Genomic DNA, 26,789 nt, shown 5'->3' on the forward strand with positions numbered 1-26,789 from the left:
GATGTGTGCCATGGTGTAATCAAAGAAGAAAGCTCAAAACAGAATAGCTGATATTATGATGTGTACACTCTGAAATTAACTCTGATTGAAATCAAACCTTCCTATTAATCAAAGTTGGATGTATATTTAAAAAAATTTACTCTCTACTCCAATAATACTCATTCACGATGACCCCTGGACAAGGTTTAAAGGGAACCTGTCACCATGAACATCAGTAAAATCTTCAGGCATCATGATATAGGGCAGGAGGAGCTGAGCAGCGTTTTATGGGGAAAGAATAAAATTTGTAATGCATTCCTTTAAATATGTTCCCTTTCTATGTTTTTTTTATTTATTTCCCCTTGAAAGTTTAGCCCTAAGATTCTGCAATCAATAGCACCGCTGCATCTGAGCACTTATACACAGGGAAGGTGCTCCCTCTTTTTTCCAATCAACATCCTGTGAACGCCCTACTGAGCCCTCTCCTGCCAGATCCCTACATGCATGCTTCGCTTTAAGATGAGTGTAAAGCTCATCTTAAAGCGAAACATGCATGTAGGGATCTGGCAGGAGAGGGCTTAGTAGGGCGCATCAATTCCAGGGTTAGGTTCCTGACAGTGCCTGGTCACGGGGCTCCGTGGCTAGGTTACCAGGGCTAGTGCAGTATTCTTGCAGGATATCATTAGGGCAAGCTAGCCCCTATTCCTAACCCCCCTTTGCAACAATCTCAAGCCTCGGAGGACTCCATATATTAACTATTGGTTAGGTAACCACTGCATTAGGAACATATCCATTGGAGCGGTAGGACCATCGGTTTTTACTCTTGGTGCTGCCAAGCACTTTTTTCTATATCTAAAGTGCCTTAGGCCACCCAGTGTTACAGTATACTGAGGGGTGACCTACCTTTTGCTTCATTTTTGGTACTATATATCTACAACTGTATTATCTATAATTATCTTAGGGGCTTATTTTTCTTATTAGGTAATTATTAAAAGTAATTTTTTATTATTATCATTGATCATCGTTCTACTTCTGTTGAATAATTTAGGTGGTTTATTGTAATTATTTGGCTATCTTTGCTGTTTATCTCAGGTCAATGATCCACCAGTATTGTGATCAACTATTTGACCACCACTATCAAAGATTGTTTTAAGGAATTACACTGAAAAGATGGTACATGGTGGTATTTGTGTTAACCTGGCACTGGATATTCAATAAAAATAGAAGTATTAATCTATCTTTTGTTATTCAGTGGACTAAGTAACTATATTGCTCAATTATAACCATTGTTCTAACTTGTGTTTGTTCTTAGGTATAACAATATGAGTCTCCTATGTATTGCTATAAAGAAGCTATATTGTATTGCTATAAAGAAGTTTAAATAGATGTTTCTTCATGTTTCCCAACAGATCCATATGTGAAAGTGTCCCTGCTTTGTGATGGTCGTAGACTAAAAAAGAAGAAAACAACTATTAAAAAGAATACCTTAAACCCAACATATAATGAGGCCATTATCTTTGATATTCCACCAGAGAGTATGGACCAAGTCAGCCTTCTTATCTCAGTGATGGATTATGACAGGTAAACAGGATTAGCAATATTAGCTCTTGAAGAAAATGCTGTGAATTTCAAGAAAGTCTTTCAGATTAAAGTAAAGTTTACTCAATAATAGTTTCAAGAGATTATTAGTTACCTTGTGATTTTCCAATTTTTCATTTTTCACTCCCTCCTTGCCAGAGCCATAACATTAAAAATTTTCTGTTCACCTGTGCTTTTTTTTTGGGGGGACACGTTGTACCTTCTAATGTCACTATTTACTATTGTATACAATGTTACAAGAGGGAGCTAGAAAAAGAAAAAACGCAATTCCACCACAGTTTTATGGGCGTTATTTTGTCAGTGTTCCCTATGCAGTAAAACTGACCCCTGCCCTTCATTCTCCAGGTCAGTATGATTTCAGTGAAATTACATTTGTATTCTTTGCATCACTATATTCAGGCCTTCATAACTTTTTTTTTATAGCTACAGTATGTCTAAGGAGCTTTGTGAGGGCTCATTGTTTGCAGAATTATCTGCAGTATTTATTTATACCATTTGGAGTGTATAATCTTTTGGTCACTTTTTATAAAATTTTTAGAGAGGTGAAGCTTTCACATTTTTTCCATTACATATACTTTAAGAGTATGGACGTTTTGCAACATAGTAGTGCAAATAAAAAAAATGATTTGTTTATTTTTATTTTTAAAATAGGAAATGGGGGTAAATGAATGTTCATATTTTTAAATTTTTTATATATATTTTTTTTAATTGTTTACTTGGCTGTATACCTCACATGACTACTGTAGATAATTATTGGCCTCAGCAGTATACAATGCAAAACCAACAAGGCAAGTTGAGACCCCCACTGATTACTAGAACAACATTTTACGCTTTCTCCTTGCTGCAGAAGACGGAATCAAGATGTGCGCCTAGACTTTCTGTTGAGCCCATCTCCTACAGCAAGAAGAGAGAGAAAGCGCAATGAGCGATGAGTGTGAGCACTTCTCTCTCCTTGTTCTAGTGGTTTGGAGGGGGCCTCAGCACCCTAAACGATCAAAACTTTTGATATGTTGCTATGACGTATCAAACTATCAATAGATTTTTGAAAACTCAGTGACCCTTTAATGGCTTTGGGCACTTTTTGGTACAGCTTGTACAACCCCTTATATTTACTTTGTACAGCATTAACTCAACAACAGTCATGCACAGTAAGTTAGTTTTAGATTAAAGATAATGTTTTATCAAAAAATTACATATAATATAAATCAGATTTTTATAAACTTAGTTTAAAATGTTGGTGTTTATATATTTTAGGTGACTGCCCATGTTTTTACTGGGCAGACATGGTAGGCTAACATTTTATGTTTCACCAGATCACTTTTCAGATTTGCTCTGTAGATTGGGGTAGGGTCATGCAGGGATTTAATATAAAAGGTGTACAGACAAATAAACAAGTGGTGTATGTGTCACCAACTTACCTGTCTGAGCTCGGGCACTGCCGTGTTGTGTTAGATGCACTGCTAGGCCATGCCCCCCATGATGTGCCACCTAGACCCCTGGTGATGCATCACTTAGGACACACCCCTTGCTGTGTTCCACTTCAGCCATGCCCCTGGTGATGCATCACTTAGGCCTCGCCTTCTAGTGGTGTCCTGCTGAAGCCACTCCCCCTGGTGATGCTGGCTGGGAGAGATTAGTAGTTATTTGTATCACCCGTATATGTTTGTGATGCAGACTGAGTAACTGTTCAGCCTACCTATCTCAGGACTACCTGTATTCTGGACCAATGGCGCGCTGAGTCCCTGGACTTATTATGTTCTGATCCAGGGACTGGGTGCTCTATTTAAACTAACTGATAGTAATACACCCTTGGCAGTTATAGGTTTTCCCTTGGTGTGCTCCTGTTGCTATTGTGCATTTTTGGATTGTTCCTATTTGACTTTGGCTTGACTTGGACCTCTTGCTGCTCTGTGATTTTGTACCCTGTTTCCCGTCCGCTTTTGACCCTTGGCTTGGCTATTTGTGACCAGCCAGTGATTTGGTACTGTATTTACTTCCCGGATTTGACCTATTTCTGAACTATCCTTCTCTGTCTGTTTTGCCTGGTTTGGTTTTCTGTTGTGTGAACAGGTCACTGCAGTTTTTACCGCAGGTGCTTGACTCCCTGCAGGGACGTAGCGATAGGGGCCGCAGAGGTAGCAGTCGCTACCAGGCCCAGGAGCCTGAGGGGGCCCAAAGACCCTTGTGCCACATAAGACACTGGCATTAAAGAAAGTGCATGCTGGTCAATTTACACCTCTGGCTGGAGGGAAGGAGTTAGGTTAAGAATTTGGCATTAGGAGGTGCCCTTTCAATGTTTGCCTCAGGCAGCAGGAAGGATATGTGCTCCCCTGCCCCTTGCCAACAAGCACTGAGCGACGGGGGCCCAAGCTGAACTCTTGCACCACGGCCCATGAGCTTTTAGCTGCGCCCCTGACTCCCTGTACTTACCATTAAAGGAACGGTCGACCAGTTGTGGACTCCCTGCTTAGGGCTTGCTCTGCAAGTAGGCAAGGACAGCAGGATGGGTTCCAGTTTGGGTTCACCGCGTGAGTGCATTTCCCTGTCTACGGCCGTGGCAGTATGTCTCTATAAAAACAACTCCAGGAAAGTTTTTTAGTTTTTTTTAAGTAAAAATGGACAACATATTTAAAAATTACATTAAAATGATTTAAAAATACACTGAATTTACAAAACTAAAGTAATAGATGACACATTTGCTTTATCTTTAACTGTTGCTAATTGTTTCAAATATGATCATATTAGAAATTTCTAATTCTTTTTTTTTTTTCACTACTATTTAGGGTTGGACATAATGAAATTATTGGAGTGTGTAGAGTTGGTAATAGCACAGAAGGTCTTGGAAGAGATCACTGGAATGAAATGTTGGCATATCCACGAAAGCCTATAACACACTGGCATCCACTGGTAGAAATGAAAAAGTCATTTAAAGAGGTTGGTTCCATACCTTAAAGGGGTTATCCAATTTTTCTAACAGCCCCACCCATGTGCCGGGCCCCTCACAGGTAATATAATTACCCTGCTCCCTGCTCTGCTCCTGGTCCCCGCACCGTCGCTGCTGCTTCTCCCTGTACACGGATGAAAATATCCGTGTCGGGGGGGGGCAGCCAATAGCAGGCACCTGCGATGCTAGGGAGGCTTGTACCCTCCTGCAATTGGCTGCTCCCCTCCGACACCGGATGTTTTCATCCATGTATGGGGAGAAGCAGAGCTGATGAAGGGACCAAGAGCGGTGCGGGAAGCACGGTAAGTACTGTATATTACCTGTGAGGGGCCCGGCACATGGGGGGCTGTTTGAGAAATTGGATAAACCCTTTAAATTGTTTGTTTATTTGATGCTTAATCATCTGACTTTTTGGAAATATTATTCAGATCATCGTAAAAACAAGCTTAGCAGCAGAATCTAGTTTTAAAATAGAAGGCACTTTTCTAAAGTTATTAATACTTTCATTAAATAAAGAAATCTCTAGTGGTTCTCTGTGCAGTTCAAGTACTTATGGTTGTTTACCAGGTTCTCTATGTACCTGCCTTGTTTTCAACCTCTTTGCTTGCAGAATAAGTTACAAGTGCAAGAACAAATACAATAATTCATTGGACATAATAGGGCCAACTTTCATTTGAAATACCCTGCAATGTCCTTGATGAATCTGTTTACATGGAACAACATGTAATCAATTGTAATAATCACAACCAAGAAAACAACTGATAAAGTAGAAATATACAAAACATGTCAGAATGGACCACAGGAGTAGAAAATGATTCTTAGAAGCCCCTATAAATTATAAGTCCAGCAGAATACAATGTCATTTGCAGCTTACTTTGGAAGCAATCACTTGTCACTAGGATCCATTTATGGATGATTCGACAAATAACTTACGTGACCTTATTGGTGACAAGAAAGAGCAAGAAAAAAAGATCTGCACATTCTGTATAGATGATAGGTGGCCTCATAATAATTAGCATTGGGCGCGAATATTCGAATAGCTAATATTAATCGCGAATATTGGCACTTCGAGAGTTCGCGAATATTTAGAATACAGTGATATATATTCGGAATTTCGAATATTCTAGTTTTTTTTTTCCATCAGTAACCTCCCTTCATGCTTATGGGCCAATGAGAAGGCTGCAATGTCTTTGTCTGAGCTTAGCAACATCCCTAGCAACCAATAGGAAAGTTCCCTGCCCCTTATTATATAAGTACCTCCCCAGCAGCCCTTGTATGCAGTATTTTGCAGATCTGAGATAGACAGCAGTGTTATTTCTGTGCTCTCTGCTTTCCCGTGTCATTACATTAGATAGTTAGTTTATATATATATATATATATATATATATATATATATTACAGATAGTCAGTGTAGGTTAGATAGTGATATAGTATAGCTGATAGGTTCTGCTGTCCATACATACATGCTACATACATAGTGCTGTGATGTCACAAGTTCACAACAATACCTAGAGCACCAATCACTAATAAGTAGCCAGATCTGTTAAAATGTGAAGTTTCACGTATTGTGCCAAAATATTTGCATCATTAGTGCCAATTTTGCAATTGCGAATATGTTGGAGCACTCTATCTGCATATAAAGCTATTGTAATGTTCTGCAGTGCCAACCATTTTCTCCAGTCTCAGGAAACTTCTAGCAGTGACCCATGCCCGTATTTTGCGTGCATTACTCGAATATTACATTGCCGATTTTTCGCGATCAAGGAAATCCTGAAATTCGCGACTATATGACGAATATTCTACCAGATATTGGCAAATTCGAATATTGCCCCTGCCACTCATCACTAATAATAATGTCTAGACCAAACACTGGCTGTTTTATATGCAGAAATGTTCACAAGGAGCATAAAAGTTAACAACCATATTGCAAATTTCTGAAAAAATTATAAGAATGGAAGAACATGATTATTTTTAATTATTTGATGTAATATTGCTACATGTCTACATTGCTACAATTTCATATTGAAATTTATGAAACCAATTGATTCTTCAACTACACCAATTGCTAATTTGCAGAGCATGTAGTCAGAACTAAGTTAAATAATATATGCAGCTTTGGAAAAATTACTTCAATACAGTATGTTGTATCTACAATCTGATTTTTGCTTTGTTTTTTATTTTACTTTTTAAAACTTATTTTCAATGACATATCTATTTGTGAGCTGCAAGTTCTGAGCTTTGTGGGTATTCCCAGTGTTCCCATTCTCTCACCTTTCTTTTAATGCTCTAACCCCTAGTTTGCAACCTATTACTTGCCAGCTGTTGCAAAATTACAAGTCCCAGTGTGCCCTATCCACACATGCTTGGAAACACGTACCTGTGTCTTTTTCATGTCTCTGGAGACTTTTCTTATGTGACCGTGATCCTGTCAGTAATAAGTGATGGATGTGAGGTCTGTGTGTCCAGATTGCTGCTGCCTTCACTAGCATGCATGTGATGTTCACACAGATTTGATCTGTGCTGCCTCCAATTCATATGGAGAAATCCAAAGGGAAAGGGGTATTCCAGTTATTCCTCAGTGGCTCCGCATGCACTCCCACAGATTAGCTCTGTGAAAATAACCTCTGATGCTCCATACACCTCCAATCTCCTCCTATGCTCCTCTGCAGAAATGCAAATAAGGGAATCCAATCTTGAAGTATCGCAACTAGAGTTGAGCGAACACCTGGATGTTCGGGTTCGAGAAGTTCGGCCGAACATCCCGGAAATGTTCGGGTTCGGGATCCGAACCCGATCCGAACTTCGTCCCGAACCCGAACCCCATTGAAGTCAATGGGGACCCGAACTTTTCGGCACTAAAACGGCTGTAAAACAGCCCAGGAAAGGGCTAGAGGGCTGCAAAAGGCAGCAACATGTAGGTAAATCCCCTGCAAACAAATGTGGATAGGGAAATTAATTAAAATAAAAATTAAATAAATAAAAATTAACCAAAATCAATTGGAGAGAGGTTCCATAGCAGAGAATCTGGCTTCCCGTCACCCACCACTGGAACAGTCCATTCTCAGATATTTAGGCCCCGGCACCCAGGCAGAGGAGAGAGGTCCCGTAACAGAGAATCTGTCTTCATGTCAGCAGAGAATTAGTCTGCATGTCATAGCAGAGAATGAGGCTTCACGTCAGCCACCACTGCAACAGTCCATTGGCATATATTTAGGCCTAGCACACAGGCAGAGGAGAGAGGTCCCGTAACAGAGAATCTGGCTTCATGTCAGCAGAGAATCAGTCTGCATGTCATAGCAGAGAATGAGGCTTCACGTCAGCCACCACTGCAACAGTCCATTGGCATATATTTAGGCCCAGCACACACACAGGCAGAGGAGAGAGGTCCCGTAACAGAGAATCTGGCTTCATGTCAGCAGAGAATCAGTCTGCATGTCATAGCAGAGAATGAGGCTTCACGTCAGCCACCACTGCAACAGTCCATTGGCATATATTTAGGCCCAGCACACACACAGGCAGAGGAGAGAGGTCCCGTAACAGAGAATCTGGCTTCATGTCAGCAGAGAATCAGTCTGCATGTCATAGCAGAGAATGAGGCTTCACGTCAGCCACCACTGCAACAGTCCATTGGCATATATTTAGGCCCAGCACACACACAGGCAGAGGAGAGAGGTCCCGTAACAGAGAATCTGGCTTCATGTCAGCAGAGAATCAGTCTGCATGTCATAGCAGAGAATGAGGCTTCACGTCAGCCACCACTGCAACAGTCCATTGGCATATATTTAGGCCCAGCACACACACAGGCAGAGGAGAGAGGTCCCGTAACAGAGAATCTGTCTTCATGTCAGCAGAGAATTAGTCTGCATGTCATAGCAGAGAATGAGGCTTCACGTCACCCACCACTGCAACAGTCCATTGGCATATATTTAGGCCTAGCACACAGGCAGAGCAGAGAGGTCCCGTAACAGACAATCTGGCTTCATGACAGCAGAGAATCAGTCTGCATGTCATAGCAGAGAATGAGGCTTCACGTCACCCACCACTGCAACAGTCCATTGGCATATATTTAGGCCTAGCACACAGGCAGAGCAGAGAGGTCCCGTAACAGACAATCTGGCTTCATGTCAGCAGAGAATCAGTCTGCATGTCATAGCAGAGAATGAGGCTTCACGTCACCCACCACTGCAACAGTCCATTGGCATATATTTAGGCCTAGCACACAGGCAGAGCAGAGAGGTCCCGTAACAGACAATCTGGCTTCATGACAGCAGAGAATCAGTCTGCATGTCATAGCAGAGAATGAGGCTTCACGTCACCCACCACTGCAACAGTCCATTGGCATATATTTAGGCCTAGCACACAGGCAGAGCAGAGAGGTCCCGTAACAGACAATCTGGCTTCATGTCAGCAGAGAATCAGTCTGCATGTCATAGCAGAGAATGAGGCTTCACGTCACCCACCACTGCAACAGTCCATTGGCATATATTTAGGCCTAGCACACAGGCAGAGCAGAGAGGTCCCGTAACAGACGATCTGGCTTCATGTCAGCAGAGAATCAGTCTGCATGTCATAGCAGAGAATCAGGCTTCACGTCAGCCACCACTGCAACAGTCCATTGTCATAAATTTAGGCCCAGCACCCAGGCAGAGGAGAGAGGTCCCGTAACAGACAATCTGGCTTCATGTCAGCAGAGAATTAGTCTGCATGTCATAGCAGAGAATCAGGCTTCATGTCAGCCACCACTGCAACAGTCCATTGGCATATATTTAGGCCTAGCACACAGGCAGAGGAGAGGTTCATTCAACTTTGGGTAGCATCGCAATATAATGGTAAAATGAAAATAAAAATAGGATTGAATGAGGAAGTGCCCTGGAGTCCAATAATATATGGTTATGGGGAGGTAGTTAATGTCTAATCTGGACAAGGGACGGACAGGTCCTGTGGGATCCATGCCTGGTTCATTTTTATGAACGTCAGCTTGTCCACATTGGCTGTAGACAGGCGGCTGCGTTTGTCTGTAATGACGCCCCCTGCCGTGCTGAATACACGTTCAGACAAAACGCTGGCTGCCGGGCAGGCCAGCACCTCCAAGGCATAAAAGGCTAGCTCTGGCCACGTGGACAATTTAGAGACCCAGAAGTTGAATGGGGCCGAACCATCAGTCAGTACGTGGAGGGGTGTGCACACGTACTGTTCCACCATGTTAGTGAAATGTTGCCTCCTGCTAACACGTTGCGTATCAGGTGGTGGTGCAGTTAGCTGTGGCGTGTTGACAAAAGTTTTCCACATCTCTGCCATGCTAACCCTGCCCTCAGAGGAGCTGGCCGTGACACAGCTGCCTTGGCGACCTCTTGCTCCTCCTCTGCCTTGGCCTTGGGCTTCCACTTGTTCCCCTGTGACATTTGGGAATGCTCTCAGTAGCGCGTCTACCAACGTGCGCTTGTACTCGCGCATCTTCCTATCACGCTCCAGTGCAGGAAGTAAGGTGGGCACATTGTCTTTGTAGCGTGGATCCAGCAGGGTGGCAACCCAGTAGTCCGCACAGGTTAAAATGTGGGCAACTCTGCTGTCGTTGCGCAGGCACTGCAGCATGTAGTCGCTCATGTGTGCCAGGCTGCCCAGGGGTAAGGACAAGCTGTCCTCTGTGGGAGGCGTATCGTCATCGTCCTGCCTTTCCCCCCAGCCACGCACCAGTGATGGACCCGAGCTGCGTTGGGTGCCACCCCGCTGTGACCATGCTTCATCCTCATCCTCCTCCACCTCCTCCTCATCCTCGTCCTCCTCGTCCTCCAGTAGTGGGCCCTGGCTGGCCACATTTGTACCTGGCCTCTGCTGTTGCAAAAAACCTCCCTCTGAGTCACTTCGAAGAGACTGGCCTGAAAGTGCTAAAAATGACCCCTCTTCCTCATCCTCCTCCTCCTCCTCCTCCTGGGCCACCTCCTGTTCCATCATCGCCCTAAGTGTTTTCTCAAGGAGACATAGAAGTGGTATTGTAACGCTGATAACGGTGTCATCGCCACTGGCCATGTTGGTGGAGTACTCGAAACAGCGCAACAGGGCACACAGGTCTCGCATGGAGGCCCAGTCATTGGTGGTGAAGTGGTGCTGTTCTGTAGTGCGACTGACCCGTGCGTGCTGCAGCTGAAACTCCACTATGGCCTGCTGCTGCTCGCACAGTCTGTCCAGCATGTGCAAGGTGGAGTTCCACCTGGTGGGCACGTCGCATATGAGGCGGTGAGCGGGAAGGCCGAAGTTACGCTGTAGCGCAGACAGGCGAGCAGCGGCAGGATGTGAACGCCGGAAGCGCGAACAGACGGCCCGCACTTTATGCAGCAGCTCTGACATGTCGGGGTAGTTGTGAATGAACTTCTGCACCACCAAATTCAGCACATGCGCCAAGCAAGGGATGTGCGTCAAATTGGCTAGTCCCAGAGCTGCAACGAGATTTCGCCCATTATCACACACCACCAGGCCGGGCTTGAGGCTCACCGGCAGCAACCACTCGTCGGTCTGTTGTTCAATACCCCGCCACAACTCCTGTGCGGTGTGGGGCCTGTCCCCCAAACATATGAGTTTCAGAATGGCCTGCTGACGTTTACCCCGGGCTGTGCTGAAGTTGGTGGTGAAGGTGTGTGGCTGACTGGATGAGCAGGTGGAAGAAGAGGAGGAGGAAGCCGAGAAGGAGGAGGTGGCAACAGGAGGCAAAGAATGTTGCCCTGCGATCCTTGGCGGCGGCAGGACGTGCGCCAAACAGCTCTCCGCCTGGGGCCCAGCTGCCACTACATTTACCCAGTGTGCAGTTAGGGAGATATAGCGTCCCTGGCCGTGCTTACTGGTCCACGTATCTGTGGTTAGGTGGACCTTGCTACAGATGGCGTTGCGCAGTGCACACTTGATTTTATCGGATACTTGGTTGTGCAGGGAAGGCACGGCTCTCTTGGAGAAGTAGTGCCGGCTGGGAACAACATACTGTGGGACAGCAAGCGACATGAGCTGTTTGAAGCTGTCTGTGTCCACCAGCCTAAATGACAGCATTTCATAGGCCAGTAGTTTAGAAATGCTGGCATTCAGGGCCAGGGATCGAGGGTGGCTAGGTGGGAATTTACGCTTTCTATCAAATGTTTGTGAGATGGAGAGCTGAACGCTGGCGTGTGACATGGTTGAGACGCTTGGTGACGGAGGTGGTGGTGGTGGTGTTGGTGGTACATCCCCTGTTTGCTGGGCGGCAGGTGCCAACGTTCCTCCAGAGGCGGAGGAAGAGGCCGAGGCGGCAGCAGCAGAATAGGCCGAGGCGGCAGCAGCAGAAGAGGTAGCAGGGGGAGCCTGAGTGACTTCCTTGGTTTTAAGGTGTTTACTCCACTGCAGTTCATGCTTTGCATGCAGGTGCCTGGTCATGCAGGTTGTGCTCAGGTTCAGAACGTTAATGCCTCGCTTCAGGCTCTGATGGCACAGCGTGCAAACCACTCGGGTCTTGTCGTCAGCACATTGTTTGAAGAAGTGCCATGCCAGGGAACTCCTTGAAGCTGCCTTTGGGGTGCTCGGTCCCAGATGGCGGCGGTCAGTAGCAGGCGGAGTCTCTTGGCGGCGGGTGTTCTGCTTTTGCCCACTGCTCCCTCTTTTGCTACGCTGTTGGCTCGGTCTCACCACTGCCTCTTCCTCCGAACTGTGAAAGTCAGTGGCACGACCTTCATTCCATGTGGGGTCTAGGACCTCATCGTCCCCTGCATCGTCTTCCACCCAGTCTTGATCCCTGACCTCCTGTTCAGTCTGCACACTGCAGAAAGACGCAGCAGTTGGCACCTGTGTTTCGTCATCATCAGAGACATGCTGAGGTGGTATTCCCATGTCCTCATCATCAGGAAACATAAGTGGTTGTGCGTCAGTGCATTCTATGTCTTTCACCGCTGGGGAAGGGCTAGGTGGATGCCCTTGGGAAACCCTGCCAGCGGAGTCTTCAAACAGCATAAGAGACTGCTGCATAACTTGAGGCTGAGACAGTTTCCCTGGTATGCATGGGGGTGATGTGACAGACTGATGGGGTTGGTTTTCAGGCGCCATCTGTGCGCTTTCTGCAGAAGACTGGGTGGGAGATAATGTGAACGTGCTGGATCCACTGTCGGCCACCCAATTGACTAATGCCTGTACCTGCTCAGGCCTTACCATCCTTAGAACGGCATTGGGCCCCACCATATATCGCTGTAAATTCTGGCGGCTACTGGGACCTGAGGTAGTTGGTACACTAGGACGTGTGGATGTGGCAGAACGGCCACGTCCTCTCCCAGCACCAGAGGGTCCACTAACACCACCACGACCATGTCCACGTCCGCGTCCCTTACTAGATGTTTTTCTCATTGTTATGGTTCACCACAACAACAAATATATTATTTGGCCCAATGTATTGTATTCAAATTCAGCGGGATATAAATTTGAGGCCTAGTATTTAGGCGCTGGGTGACCGGTATGGATTTAGTGACAGAATTAGACTTGGAAATGCACAGAAGCGTGTGTGTGAAGTTATTCTGAATGACCCAATGTGCACCTTGAATATTATATACCCTTTTTGGGATAGATTTCAAATAGCTCTGATATAGCAGGAACCACTAAATTATGAAATTGCTAAATTGGGAATTGTACTTCAACCCAGAACAAAAAATGTGCTTTGACGGGCACTAAATAACTTTCCCAGCTACAACAGTACAGCGGTAACGAGAGATTTAGAGGGATTTAAATTTGAGGCCTAGTATTTAGGCGCTGGGTGACAGGTATGGGTTTAGTGACAGAATTAGACTTGGAAATACACAGTAGCGGGTGTGTGTGAAGTTATTCTGAATGACCCAATGTGCACCTTCAATATTATATACCCTTTTTGGGATAGATTTCAAATAGCTCTGATATAGCAGGAACCACTAAATTATGAAATTGCTAAATTGGGAATTGTACTTCAACCCAGAACAAAAAATGTGCTTTGACGGACACTAAATATCTTGCCCAGCAACAACAGTACAGCGGTGGGTAACGAGAGATTTAGAGGGATTTAAATTTGAGGCCTAGTATTTAGGCGCTGGGTCACCGGTATGGATTTAGTGACAGAATTAGACTTGGAAATGCACAGAAGCGTGTGTGTGAAGTTATTCTGAATGACCCTATGTGCACCTTCAATATTATATACCCTTTTAGGGATAGATTTCAAATAGCTCTGATATAGCAGAAACCACTAAATTATGAAATTGCTAAATTGGGAATTGTACTTCAACCCAGAACAAAAAATGTGCTTTGACGGACACTAAATATCTTGCCCAGCAACAACAGTACAGCGGTGGGTAACGAGAGATTTAGAGGGATTTAAATTTGAGGCCTAGTATTTAGGCGCTGGGTGACAGGTATGGGTTTAGTGACAGAATTAGACTTGGAAATACACAGTAGCGGGTGTGTGTGAAGTTATTCTGAATGACCCAATGTGCACCTTCAATATTATATACCCTTTTTGGGATAGATTTCAAATAGCTCTGATATAGCAGGAACCACTAAATTATGAAATTGCTAAATTGGGAATTGTACTTCAACCCAGAACAAAAAATGTGCTTTGACGGACACTAAATATCTTGCCCAGCAACAACAGTACAGTGGTGGGTAACGAGAGATTTAGAGGGATTTAAATTTGAGGCCTAGTATTTAGGCGCTGGGTCACCGGTATGGATTTAGTGACAGAATTAGACTTGGAAATGCACAGAAGCGTGTGTGTGAAGTTATTCTGAATGACCCTATGTGCACCTTCAATATTATATACCCTTTTAGGGATAGATTTCAAATAGCTCTGATATAGCAGAAACCACTAAATTATGAAATTGCTAAATTGGGAATTGTACTTCAACCCAGAACAAAAAATGTGCTTTGACGGACACTAAATATCTTGCCCAGCAACAACAGTACAGTGGTGGGTAACGAGAGATTTAGAGGGATTTAAATTTGAGGCCTAGTATTTAGGCGCTGGGTGACAGGTATGGGTTTAGTGACAGAATTAGACTTGGAAATACACAGTAGCGGGTGTGTGTGAAGTTATTCTGAATGACCCAATGTGCACCTTCAATATTATATACCCTTTTTGGGATAGATTTCAAATAGCTCTGATATAGCAGGAACCACTAAATTATGAAATTGCTAAATTGGGAATTGTACTTCAACCCAGAACAAAAAATGTGCTTTGACGGACACTAAATATCTTGCCCAGCAACAACAGTACAGTGGTGGGTAACGAGAGATTTAGAGGGATTTAAATTTGAGGCCTAGTATTTAGGCGCTGGGTCACCGGTATGGATTTAGTGACAGAATTAGACTTGGAAATGCACAGAAGCGTGTGTGTGAAGTTATTCTGAATGACCCTATGTGCACCTTCAATATTATATACCCTTTTAGGGATAGATTTCAAATAGCTCTGATATAGCAGAAACCACTAAATTATGAAATTGCTAAATTGGGAATTGTACTTCAACCCAGAACAAAAAATGTGCTTTGACGGACACTAAATATCTTGCCCAGCAACAACAGTACAGCGGTGGGTAACGAGAGATTTAGAGGGATTTAAATTTGAGGCCTAGTATTTAGGCGCTGGGTCACCGGTATGGATTTAGTGACAGAATTAGACTTGGAAATGCACAGAAGCGTGTGTGTGAAGTTATTCTGAATGACCCTATGTGCACCTTCAATATTATATACCCTTTTAGGGATAGATTTCAAATAGCTCTGATATAGCAGAAACCACTAAATTATGAAATTGCTAAATTGGGAATTGTACTTCAACCCAGAACAAAAAATGTGCTTTGACGGACACTAAATATCTTGCCCAGCAACAACAGTACAGTGGTGGGTAACGAGAGATTTAGAGGGATTTAAATTTGAGGCCTAGTATTTAGGCGCTGGGTCACCGGTATGGATTTAGTGACAGAATTAGACTTGGAAATGCACAGAAGCGTGTGTGTGAAGTTATTCTGAATGACCCTATGTGCACCTTCAATATTATATACCCTTTTAGGGATAGATTTCAAATAGCTCTGATATAGCAGAAACCACTAAATTATGAAATTGCTAAATTGGGAATTGTACTTCAACCCAGAACAAAAAATGTGCTTTGACGGACACTAAATATCTTGCCCAGCAACAACAGTACAGCGGTGGGTAACGAGAGATTTAGAGGGATTTAAATTTGAGGCCTAGTATTTAGGCGCTGGGTGACAGGTATGGGTTTAGTGACAGAATTAGACTTGGAAATACACAGTAGCGGGTGTGTGTGAAGTTATTCTGAATGACCCAATGTGCACCTTCAATATTATATACCCTTTTTGGGATAGATTTCAAATAGCTCTGATATAGCAGGAACCACTAAATTATGAAATTGCTAAATTGGGAATTGTATTTCAACCCAGAACAAGAAATGTGCTTGAACGGACACTAAATAACTCGCCCAGCTACAGCACTAGGGACAGATTTAGCTGGATATAAATTTGAGGCCTAGTATTTAGGCGCTGGGTGACCGGTATGGATTTAGTGACAGAATTAGACTGGGATATGGCCAAAAAATGAACAGACTATTGCTGGTTAAATGCACTTGGTGTGACAGCTTCACCCTGATGTAGGCTTTAGCCAAAAAACAACCACACCATTGAGGGTTAAATGCACTTGGTGACAGGCGCAGCTTGCCCCTGATTTTGTATATGGCCAAAAAATGAACAGACTATTGCTGGTTAAATGCACTTGGTGTGACAGCTTCACCCTGATGTAGGCTTTAGCCAAAAAACAACCACACCATTGAGGGTTAAATGCACTTGGTGACAGGCGCAGCTTGCCCCTGATTTTGTATATGGCCAAAAAATGAACAGACTATTGCTGGTTAAATGCACTTGGTGTGACAGCTTCACCCTGATGTAGGCTTTAGCCAAAAAACAACCACACCATTGAGGGTTAAATGCACTTGGTGACAGGCGCAGCTTGCCCCTGATTTTGTATATGGCCAAAAAATGAACAGACTATTGCTGGTTAAATGCACTTGGTGTGACAGCTTCACCCTGATGTAGGCTTTAGCCAAAAAACAACCACACCATTGAGGGTTAAATGCACTTGGTCGCAGCTTGTGCTGGCGCACCACAAGACACAAAATGGCCGCCGATCACCCCAGAAAAATGAGACTGACAAACGGTCTGTGCAGCCTAAAAACAGTGAGCAATTGAGGATCAGCAGCTCAATGATCCACAGCTGCAGATCGATCAGTTAATCAAGTCCTTTGGAGGAGTTAATCTGCCTAATCTCGCCCTACTGTCGCAGCCGCAACCTCTCCCTACGCTAATCAGAGCAGAGTGACGGGCGGCGCTATGTGACTCCAGCTTAAATAGAGGCTGGGTCACATGGTGCTCTGGCCAATCACAGCCATGCCAATAGTAGGCATGGCTGTGATGGCCTCTTGGGGCAAGTAGTATGACGCTTGTTGATTGGCTGCTTTGCAGCCTTTCAAAAAGCGCCAAGAAAGCGTCACAAAAGCGCGAAGAAAGCGACGAACACCGAACCCGAACCCGGACTTTTACGAAAATGTCCGGGTTCGGGTCCGTGTCACGGACACCCCAAAATTCGGTACGAACCCGAACTATACAGTTCGAGTTCGCTCATCCCTAATCGCAACCAAGTGAAAATAGTGCTTTTATTATACTCACAAACACAGAATGAATTCACATCTACCATTGGTAAACCAGATGTCCCAACACGCCTGACCTAGGTTTCGCTTTTCACTTCCTCAAGGGCTTGGAGTATCAGAGTTTATGTTCACAGTGATTATATGTTGGAGTGCATGTGGAGCCACTGAGGAATAACCAGAATACCTCCTCTATTACCACCCACCCCACCCACTTACCCAAAAGTAATTCTTGCAGTGACCACCCATACATTCCGGTTTACTGCAGTGTCCTCCTCTTCCCCTCCAGTAATCACAGAATTGTTCCCTTTCTGTTTTCCAGTAGACAGTGTCACCTCATCAACCTCTAGTAGTCTACAATAATCGCATCATTGTTCCCCATCTCCCAAAGGCAATGTCTCTTTCATTCCCTTCTACTATCAAAGCTCAACAGCACATAGCCTCTGTTATTTCCTATATAATCCCTACAACCAGGGGAGGACTGAGAACATAAAGTGGCCCTGGAAAAAATAGAAAAATTGGCCCCATTTTGTAGTTGGGTCCAAATTCATGGAAGGCAGGGCCAGCAATACCAAATTGAGGCACATTATACCACCCCAACAGAGCCAAATAACACAGTAAATTACAAAATACTGCCTGCAGCACAAAATACATCTCCAAAAGCTCCCACTGGCTGGCCGTGAGGAGGACTCAGGTGGCCCCCTGAGGCATCTGCCCACCGGGAAATTTCCCTGTAAGGTCTAAGCCAATACACCCCTGACTCCAACCCCTTCTTAATCCCCTATTCATGATAGAATCCCTGCTACCCAGTACTTACGTACGGAGTCCCTTCCTCCCATAGTTGCTATAGAGGCCCATCTTTCTGCAGCAGTTACATTAGCCCTCTCCGCCCCCCCCCCCCCCCCCGTACTCACATCAGTAAGTTAACGATTCTCCCAGTTTTCCAAAGCAACCTCCCTCCTTATATACAGAAAGCTCTCATCCTCCCCATATACGCCTGTCTCCAGCAATGCAATGTGCCCTCTATTGGCAAAAACCATTGTGTGATCACCCTGTTACTACTGCTGCATGAAGCTTCCTTCTCCTGCGTGCAGACCCTGATGGCAGGCAAAAGTAACCTGAGATCACTGCACAGAAATAAATGTCTACCATGTCTTATCTCCCAGAGTTTTCTAATGAATTAATCACTTTATTTTTCATGCTATGCTTGCTCTTTTGAATATTTTGAGATATATATATATATATATATATATTTTTTTTTTTTATCTATATTTTTGGTAAATGTCTTGTAATTGTATTTTGACGTTTCCTTGTACTTTAACTCCCTAACGACCCAGGACGAGAATGCTTGTCCTAAATGGCCAGCACTTTGCGCCCCAGGATGAGAATTCTCATACTGCGATCCTTCCTCCCCCATGTGCGCTGCTGCGATAAGCAGCACAGATCCGGCTGTTACTGAAAACTGGATCCATGCTGCATCCACCAGGATCGGTGATAACGCAGATGGCGGTGGTTTAACCCCTCATATGCCACGGTAAGCGCTGACCATGGCATATGGGAGGTTTGCGCTCCCTCTCCTTAGCCATCAGGTCCCCGCGCTGCGGTGGTGGGGACCGGATGTTTGCCATGGCAGCCCTGATGCCTTACAGAGCCTGGGGGCTGGGTCTCCTAGGCAACTGTCAGCATCTTCAATTCAGTACAATACAGAATGTATTGTACTAAATTAAAATAGGGATTAAACCCTAAAAAGGTGAAGTCCCACAGTGGGACAAATATAAAAAGTAAAATAAAGTGAAAAAATGTGTTTCTTATAATAAAAAATTTTAAAGTTTCAAGTAAAAAAAAGCGTCCTTTTCCCAACATAAAGTAAAAAAAATCAGGAAAAATCAGGAAAAAAAATAAAAGTAGAAATATTAAGTATTGCCGCAATATCACATGACCTAACCCCTCATATGAACACCGTAAAAAAAATAAAAACTGTGCTATTAAAAAAACATTTTTTGGTTACCTTGCATCACTAAAAGTACAACACCAAGCGATCAAAAAGGCATATGCCCCCCAAAATAGTGCAAAACGGACACTAAATGCCGCAAAAAATGAGCCCTTACCTAAGACAATTGCCCAATATATATATATATATATATATATATATATATATGGCTCAGACTATGGAGACACTAAAACATGATTTTTTTTTTGTTTCAAAAATGCTTTTATTCAGTTAAATATAAAAAAAGTAGAGATATTAGGTATCACCGCTACTGTAACAACCTGCTCTATAAAAATATCACATGACCTAACCCTTCAGATGAATACCGTAAAAAAGGTAACCTTACATTACAAAAAGTGTAATACCAAGCGATCAAAAAGTCATACGCACCCTAAAATAGTACCAATCAAACCGTCATCTCATACCAAAAAAAATTCGACCCTACATAAGACAGTCGCCCAAAAAAAAAAAAAAAACTCTGGCTTTCAGTATATGAAGACACTAAAAAAAATATATTTTTTTAAATGCTTTATTTATTTATTTATCTAACCTGTCAGGTGAACATTGTAAATAACAAAAAATAAAAACTGTGCGAAAACAGCAATTTTTTGTTACCTTGCCTCACAAAGAGTGCAATATAGAGAAACCAAAAATCATATGTACTCTAAAATAGTACCAACAAAACTGCCACCTTATCCCGTAGTTTCCAAAATAAGTAAAAAAAATTTGAGTTTCTACTCTAGGGGAGCATCGGGGGGTCTTTAAATGTGACATGGCAGCTTAAAGTTATACCAGTGAAATGTGCCTTCCAAAAACCATATAGCGTTCCTTTCCTTCTGCACCCTGCCATGTGCCCTTACAGCAGTTTATGACCACTTATGGGGTGTTTCTGAAAACTACAGAATCAGGGTAATAAATATTAAGTTTTGCTTGGCTGTTAACCTTTGCTTTGTTAGTGGAACAAAATTTATTAAAATGGAAAATCTGCCAAAAAAGTGAAATTCTGAAATTTCATCTCCATTTTCCTTTAATTTTTTTTGTAACACCTAAAGGGTTAACAATGTTTGTAAAATCAGTTTTGAATACCTTGAGGGTGTAGTTTCTAAAATAGGTTCACTTTTTTGGAGTTTCTACTCTAGGGGTACATCAGGAGGTCTTCAAATGTGACATGGCAGCTTAAAATTACCCCAGTGAAATCTGCTTTCCAAAACCCATGTGGCATTAATTTCCTTCTGCGCAATGCTGTGTGCCCATACAGCAGTTTACAACCACATATGGGGTGTTTATCTAAACTGCAGAATCAGGGCAATATACAGTTGCAAGAAAAGGTATGTGAACCCTTTGGAATGATATGGATTTCTGCACAAATTGGTCATAAAATGTGGTCTGATCTTCATCTAAGTCACAACAATAGACAATCACAGTCTGCTTAAACCTATAACACACAAAGAATTGAATGTTACCATGTTTTTATTGATCACACCATGTAAACATTCACAGTGCAGGTGGAAAAAGTATGTGAACCCCTAGACTAATGCCATCTCCAAGAGCTAATTGGAGTGAGGTGTCAGCCAACTGGAGTCCAATCAATGAGATGAGATTGGAGGTGTTGGTTACAGCTGCCCTATAAAAAACACACACCAGTTCTGGGTTTGCTTTTCACAAGAAGCATTGCCTGATGTGAATGATGCCTCGCACAAAAGAACTCTCAGAAGACCTACGATTAAGAATTGTTGACTTGCGTAAAGCTGGAAAGGGTTATAAAAGTAAAAGCCTTGCTGTTCTCAGTCCACGGTAAGACAAATTGTCTATAAATGGAGAAAGTTCAGCACTGCTGCTACTCTCCCTAGGAGTGGCCGTCCTGTAAAGATAACTGCAAGAGCACAGCGCAGACTGCTCAATGAGGTGAAGAAGAATCCTAGAGTGTCAGCTAAAGGCTTACAAAAGTCTCTGGCATATGCTAACATCCCTGTTAGCAAATCTACGATACGTAAAACACTAAACAAGAATGGATTTCATGGGAGGATACCACAGAGGAAGCCACTGCTGTCAAAAAAAAACATTGCTGCACGTTTACAGTTTGCATAAGAGCACCTGGATGTTCCACAGCAGTACTGGCAAAATATTCTGTGGACAGATGAAACCAAAGTTGAGTTGTTTGGAAGAAACTAACAACACTATGGAGGAACAGCACACCAACATCAAAACCTCACCCCAACTGTGAAGTATGGTGGTGGGGGCATCATGGTTTTGTGCTGCTTTGCTGAGTCAGGGCCTGGACGGATTGCTATCATAGAAGGAAAAATGAATTCCCAAGTTTATCAAGACATTTTTCAGGAGAACTTAAGGCCATCTGTCCACCAGCTGAAGCTCAACAGAAGATGGGTGTTGCAACAGGACAACGACCCAAAGCGTAGAAGTAAATCAACAACAGAATGGCTTAAACAGAAGAAAATGCGCCTTGTGGAGTAGACCAGTCAGAGTCCTGACCTCAACCCAATTGAGATGCTGTGGCATGACCTCAAGGTTCAACCAGTTATTAAATCCATGGGTTCACATACTTTTTCCACCTGCACTGTGAATGTTTACATGGTGTGTTCAATAAAAACATGGTTACATTTACTTCTTTGTGTGTTATTAGTTTAAGCAGACTGTGATTGTCTGTTGTTATGACTTGGATGAAGATCAGATCACATTTTATGACCAATTTTTGCAGAAATCCATATCATTCCAAAGGGTTCACATACTTTTTCTTGCAACTGTATATTACGTTTTGTTTGGGTGTTAACCCTTGCTTTGTTAGTAGAAAAAATTGATCAAAATGGTAAATCTGCCAAAAAAGTTAAATTCTGAGATTTCATCTCCATTTACCATTAATTCTTGAGGAACACCTAAAGGGTTAACAAAATCCAAACATGAAGTAGACATATGGGGAATGTAAAGTAAAAACAATTTTTGGAGTTATTACTATCTATTATAAAAGTAGAGAAAAATTGAAATTTGCGCATTTTCAATTTTTTTTTTTACATTTTGTATTTTTGTATAAATAAAAATGACATTTTTTGACTCAGTTTTAGCACTGTCATGAAGTACAATATGTGACGAGAAAACAATCTCAGAATGGCCTGGATAAGTAAAAGCGTTTTAAAGTTATCACCACATAAAGTGACACATGTCAGATTTACTAAAAATGGCCTGGTCCCTAAAGGGTCTCTGTCATGCCGGGGAGGCATGTGACGTAATCGGCGCAGGCGCAGTGAGGAAGCTGGCAACAGCCGAGCGTCCTTCACTCACTGCGCCTGCAGTGCGGGATAATGAGGACGATGCGGAGGAGAAGGACGTCAATCAAGTGGATGTGGGCGTGCCAAAAGGCGAGTAGATCGAGTCTCTAGGTGCTGCAGCAACGCCCTCATAGCACCTAGAGGCTTCATTAGCATATTATAAAAGTCTGTTTTTTAAGAGAATGGCGGCAGGCAGGGAGTTAACAAACATACTGTTATGTACTGCTGACATTAGCACATCACTAATGTCAGTCAGCTACATAACAATTTTTCCCATGACAGAAACCCTTTAAGGTGAAAAATGGCTGGGTCCTTAAGGTGTTAAACAAGCTTGCAAGTATTTAGTGCTGGCATGATTTGTCAGTGACATTTTTAAATACCAAACGAATAAAACATATCGACTGGGATAAATTTCACCTTGCAGCTCTCAACAGTCACTTTAAAATGACGTTTCAAGAATATATAAGGAAACAATTTCCCTTGAAATAAAAATACGTTTAAAAAAAAAATCCTTGAGTTGACCATTGGTGTAACAAGCTTTACTATATCTTCAAGTAATTTTTAGCTATCTTACAGTGTTAATAGATCAGGACACTATCTAGAATTAATAATGCATTTCTTACAGACTGCAACCAACAATAGAAAAACATTACCTTTCCAATTGTTACAGATCAATATAAAATATAGCTTTCATTGAGTCATTAATATTTAATCTCGTGTGTCAACTACATACAGAGAAATATGTCAGTTGCAGTCAATTGTCTTCCTCTAGGCACATTTGTTTGGGTGCAATATTACACCATTTATCTTAAAGGGCTATTCCCAACTGGATATTTATGGCATATCATTAGAATGACAATGACACACATTTGTAATGGGCTTTTCTCACAGGGACTCGAAGCACAGGCATAGTGGTTGCCATATAAGTGTTCGGTCCCAACACACACCTGGGTCAAATTTGTAGGAATCTGGTTTGTCTATTTATATGTTTTTTGGAGTATGGGAGGAAACCCAAGCAAACACAGGGAGAACATAAATGCAGGGGTTTGAATACTTTGTTTCCAACTTTTAAATCATTTCCATATCAGTAACATGTCTGTCAATCTCTATATACAGAACATGTCTGTGATTTCCATATTTCTATGACTCTTCCTTATTGGTTTTGCAATTTCAATACTGAGCAGTGTAATAATAGTTCTAATCAAAACTAAAGGTCCCCTAGTGGGGAAAACGGTTATACAAAGTTCATTTAAGATCATGAATTTAAAGAAATCTTCAAAAATAGTTAAAAAAAACTATAAACCCAATTTCTTCCAAAAGTCGATTTTATTAAATAGGTAATAAAAAAATAAAAAGGTTGCACATATTATGAGTCATTATAACAGCCTATATAATAACATGTAATTTATCAAACTCGGTAAACTATGTTAAAAACAGAATATTTTTTCACATTCCACCACACAAGCCGCATAAAAGCATGTCCTCATACATCAGAATCTTTTTTCTAACCATTGAAATGCAAGGAAGCAAAAATCTCATATTTCCTCTGGTCCAAAAGACCGAAAATGGCTTAGTCCTTAAGGGTTTAATTATTTGAGAGACTGTCATGTTAAATTTTGAACACATACCGTGCATCCTACATCCAATAAATACATCTAGCCACTGGGCCCATATCAGCTTCATTCTCACTAGGTCTCATCGGTTCAGTTTGAGGCATGTTCTTGTGGCTTTTATATAAATTTCACATACCCAGATCATTTCTTGATTCTAACATATCCTATTCTCTTCGTAGTGGCAAGGCCGGGCAGCTAGTTTTGACAGTCAAGGTTCATGCCCTTCTCCAAAACCTCCACCTACTCCTTGAAACAAAATGAAACCACTCTCAAGCCTAATTTTTGCACCAACGTCCAGACTTGTTTGAGAATCCTGCAGAAGATCTCTCACCTCCTTAACAGCAAGTCATAAAACCAATCGGTCAAGTGGTCTTTACGTTTAAGAAGAGTGCAGGAAAACGTACATGTGATTTAGTTTTGTCTTGGTCTGTATTCTCCTGAAATATTATATTTTGATGTTTTCATGATAAAAAAAATGGACAACAAAATGTGGAGATTTAAGAGCAGACTGATTTCAGTGTGTGAATATTTGTTGTTATGTGGGCAATGAATGTAAATTGAAGTGTTCTTCACAGGAAACCTGGGAGAATCGCTAACGTGGCATCCTTACTGAAGTCTTTACTCTCAGCCATGGTTCCACTGGTACGAAGGATTGAGGATTGAAATAATTACAGTTTATATTCTATTCTAAAGATCTTGTATGTCCTTTCTATGTGAGAACATTCTCATCAACCTGTGTCGTCCTTGATGATTTTTGTGTACTATGACAAAAGAAATGCTTTCACATCTTAAGCTTAGTTTATGCTTACGATGACCCTCACAGGCATTTAACTTTCTATGGGAGTTGATCTTTTTACACCCAGCTCATTGAAATTTTCAGAGTGCATTTAAATGCAATCCTCTTAATGCAAAGGGGATCCTAACATATTACGGATCTCTATGCCGCTCTCAGGAAAAATCAATAGACAGCAATTACAAAAAGGCATTGTTCAGTGTTTTATTACCATGCTGCATGTCATCTGTGGCTCTTTTGCTAGTGAATGTTTTGTGGATCAGCTTCTTATACTGTTGTTCACACTGATGTATGGCCTATCCACCTATTTGTGTGCTGCATTGAGATTTTACACTGTTGATTATAGCTTGGCAATGTTCATCTGATTATATTTAACACTAAAGCTATTCACTGCCTTTGTTCAAGCTTACACCTAGCAAACATTATACATCTCTCTACAATAAGAGTACATGTCCACGGCCACATCCATTTTGTGGTCCACAAACCATGGATCTGCAAAATATAGATAACTTCTGTGTGCAATTCGGATTTTTCTCAGTCCCATTAATAGAAACGGACAAGAATAGCCATGTTCTATAATTTACAAGATGGACATACAGATGAGGCACACTGATAAAATCCATGTTCTGTCCGTTTTTTTTGCAGACCCTTAGAAATGAATGGGTCTGTGTGCAGGCTGCAAAAACGCACACCCAAAATACATCATGTGCATGAGGCCTAACAATGAGTTTTCTACCACTAATGCCGATTATAATAATCTAAGATTTTTATGTAGCTTATTTTCTGCATAGTAAAAATGCCACAAAAAAATAACTTTATTAAAATATTTCTTGTACAAGTCCACATTAGTGAATATTAATTGCTTATTTTGTTGCTGACTACTATCAAAATATCTAGTACTATGTAAAGGTATGTTCAAATGGGGAATCAATATGTATCTGTCATGGAATCTACAGCAGAAATTCATATCCGAACCTCAGAGTTATTTGTTGTATGAATGCTGTAGATCTAATCCGTCCGCAGATTATCCCCATTAAATGGGGCTAATCCACATGTGGACACTCATAGAAGCCATGCTGAAATCCATGTCAAATTTAGCCAGTAGGATCATAACCTAAAGCCAGCATCAGTACATGCAACCATACAAAGTCATTGTCTGGTCAAGTTACAGCAATGGGAGTGACCGGCATACATACCAGTGCTGTTCAATAGAAGACAGTGGCGCACTTGGAAAGAGAGGGTTCCTAGCACCCAGAGTCCCCAAAAGACATTGGTTAACGAGAAAACATCAAGTTAGATAATATAAATGAATATCCTTTAAGATGACACAAGATGGCACATATAAGCTATATACATCGCAGCCAGCATACTCTAGAAGTGATTGTGGGATGGTAGAATGTCTGGATGGTTATTTGAAGGGAAGGACAGAGCTGCAAACCATGTATCACATTTTGGACCAGTTATATTCACAAAAATTATGAAGTTATAGATATGCTTCCCAGTCCTAGACAACAACTCCTAAAAACTTGTCCATTTTATTCCTCTAGGAATATTATAAAATATTTTGTGTTAACCAATTAACTACCTTAGGCTACTTTCACACTTGCAGTAGCCTTTTCCGGTAGCCTGTTCCGGCGGGGGAACAGACTGCCAGATCCATGCTACTGCAAGTCACCATGCCCCCCGGAAGTCCCCTCTGGCCCCATTCACTAAAATTGGGTCGGGCTGAAAGTATGGCCACAGCACGGCAAACATGCCAGAGGCATGGTAGACTTGCTGTACCACAGATCCAGCAGGCTGTTCCCCTCCGCCAGAACAGCCTGCCAGAAAAGGCTACCGCAAGTGGGAAATTAGCCTTAGAGCTCCAGGAATATTAACTATTAACCACCCTAGGCCATCTTGGATAATATGCAT

General features: G+C 42.3%; 1 protein-coding gene across 1 annotated transcript in view; it reads left to right on the forward strand.

The window, feature by feature from the left end:
- The window catches only part of SYT6 (synaptotagmin 6), a 591,815-nt gene extending 567,447 nt beyond the window's left edge, over positions 1 to 24,368 (forward strand). Inside the window, exons 6-8 of the mRNA XM_044288510.1 lie at positions 1,389 to 1,560; positions 4,362 to 4,512; positions 24,262 to 24,368. Of these exons, the coding sequence (XP_044144445.1) occupies positions 1,389 to 1,560; positions 4,362 to 4,512; positions 24,262 to 24,333 (395 nt within the window). The 3' untranslated portion in view covers positions 24,334 to 24,368. The remainder of the gene's footprint in view (positions 1 to 1,388; positions 1,561 to 4,361; positions 4,513 to 24,261) is intronic.
- Positions 24,369 to 26,789: the final 2,421 nt, after the last annotated feature.

Source organism: Bufo gargarizans, chromosome 3 (genome assembly GCF_014858855.1).
Source record: "Bufo gargarizans isolate SCDJY-AF-19 chromosome 3, ASM1485885v1, whole genome shotgun sequence".
Taxonomy (NCBI): domain Eukaryota; kingdom Metazoa; phylum Chordata; class Amphibia; order Anura; family Bufonidae; genus Bufo; species Bufo gargarizans.